Source organism: Exophiala spinifera (genome assembly GCF_000836115.1).
Source record: "Exophiala spinifera strain CBS 89968 unplaced genomic scaffold supercont1.6, whole genome shotgun sequence".
Taxonomy (NCBI): Eukaryota; Fungi; Ascomycota; class Eurotiomycetes; order Chaetothyriales; family Herpotrichiellaceae; genus Exophiala; species Exophiala spinifera.
In genome coordinates, this window is record NW_015622518.1 from 2831121 (window position 1) to 2832924 (window position 1804).

General features: G+C 46.1%; 1 protein-coding gene across 1 annotated transcript; it reads left to right on the forward strand.

Moving 5' to 3' along the window:
* Positions 1–102: 102 nt before the first annotated feature.
* PV08_08997 (uncharacterized protein) lies at positions 103–1143 on the forward strand (the record flags this gene model as incomplete). The annotated part of the gene is made up of 1 exon (XM_016383318.1): positions 103–1143. One exon carries the CDS (start codon positions 103–105, stop codon positions 1141–1143), a length of 1041 nt encoding a protein of 346 aa, XP_016234021.1.
* Between the last annotated feature and the right edge of the window lie 661 nt (positions 1144–1804).

Sequence of the window (1804 nt, forward strand, 5' to 3'; positions counted from 1 at the left end):
CACGTCTTCCATATCTCGCACAATCTTGCACGTCTTCCATATCTCGCACAATCTTGCACGTCTTCCATATCTCGCACAATCTTTCTCTTACTTGATCTTTCTATGGCACCAACGCATTTAAAAAAGATCAAGGATTTGTTACGCGAAATCAATACTAAGGGTACTATTCCGTTCGAACACCGGGAGACTCTCAATGACCGCCTTCGCATTACTTTCAAGAGTTCTGAGAACAACCCTCGCCAGGCCACGCGACAGAGTAATGCGGAATATTCACGTCGATTCAGAGAGAAGCATGCGCGTCCAGTCTACCTCGAAGTTCTTGAGAAGGATGTCTCACTGTTCCTTCCTTTCGTCATCAAGATATCTCCTACGATTTGTTCAAAGTTGGACTTATCCACGTTACTACAAGAATATATGAAGCTGGATCAACCGCTTAGAGAACTCCATTTAAACCACAGCGCCAAAGAATTTCTCTCTGCGATAGCAAAAGAACACGATTTCGAGCAGAATGAGCAATACAAGAAACTTAGCTCCTCCTTGTTTGCCCGCTTGTCAAGTCAACATTCCGATACAGAATCAGCAGAATCGATCTCGCGCCCTATTGGTGCTCTCGAGAGTGTCGACCGGTTTTCATATCTTGGAGCTGATCCTGCAGCAGTACTCCAAGTGTACGGAGCCCGTGTGTATGAGTTTGTTGAGCAAGCTCCAGCATGGATACAAGAACGCGCGGTATTTGCACGCCTAACAGAGTGCGTCCAGGCAGCATTTGCTCTGGATTATCTCATAGATGGCGTATTCAACCTTCAAATAGGAGCAGCAGACAAGATAGCTGCAATATTGTACCCGAACATAAAGCTGGACATCTCCACGAATTACGCATCTGACTCGGTCAAAGACGATGCTTATTTCACCCTCATCGGGGCTTCTATCAAAGCTATTAAATCCTTCTTTCCCAAAGATTTATGCGATGCTATTGAAGCGAGCGATCTGAGAGATTGGGAGAAGACACACTTCCTTCTCGAATCAACAGACTGTGTTGTGACGCATATATCTCGCACAAAACCTCACATTGGTACCATCAGCATTCGGGTTGGATACGCTCTGGGTGTTTTACTTCTGAATAAGTTGTATGGGGTCTTCTAAGGCCTCGACCTTCCCATCTTCAACCACACCTCTACGAGTGCAGGTATCTCAATCTGCCCGGACCCCTCTGTTTCCCAAATCCTCTTTCCCTTCATCGTTCGAAAAACTATCTCTTCGCACTCCAAGAAATAATATATTCTGGCATAGCCTTCTGGAGCAATACGGTGGATGCGTTGAACGAGGCAGTCCTTGAAGAAGTTATCGGGGACATCGAGAGGTTTCCATAAGTCGATCTATAGAATGTTAAATGATGTTATTTCGGTGAGAATGTTGCTCTTACTAATTTTTCTTTGGTTACAGGTTCTTTTTCTTTGGTTTCAGGTTCTGTCATTCCAGGTCGGCAAGGATATGGCGCTCTCAATTCTTGGAGTTTCTGATTCAACAGAGTTCGTGTCCGAAGGCTTTTTCAGGAGGTGTCTTCGCGATATTGTAAACGTCGAGTTAGTTATGCTGAGGCAGGAATTTTTCGGATGTGAGGGGTAAGCCCTGGGTACACGGTCACTCGGGGTTCATGCCCAACCGATGCGCATGTGACAAGAGTGTGGCTAATGGTGGCTAACCAAAGTCGCGTGTCTTCCGTGTCTTGCGTGTCTTGCGTATCTTGCGTGTCTTGCGTGTCTTGCGTATCTTGCGTGTCTTGCGTGTCTTCCGTGTCTTGCGT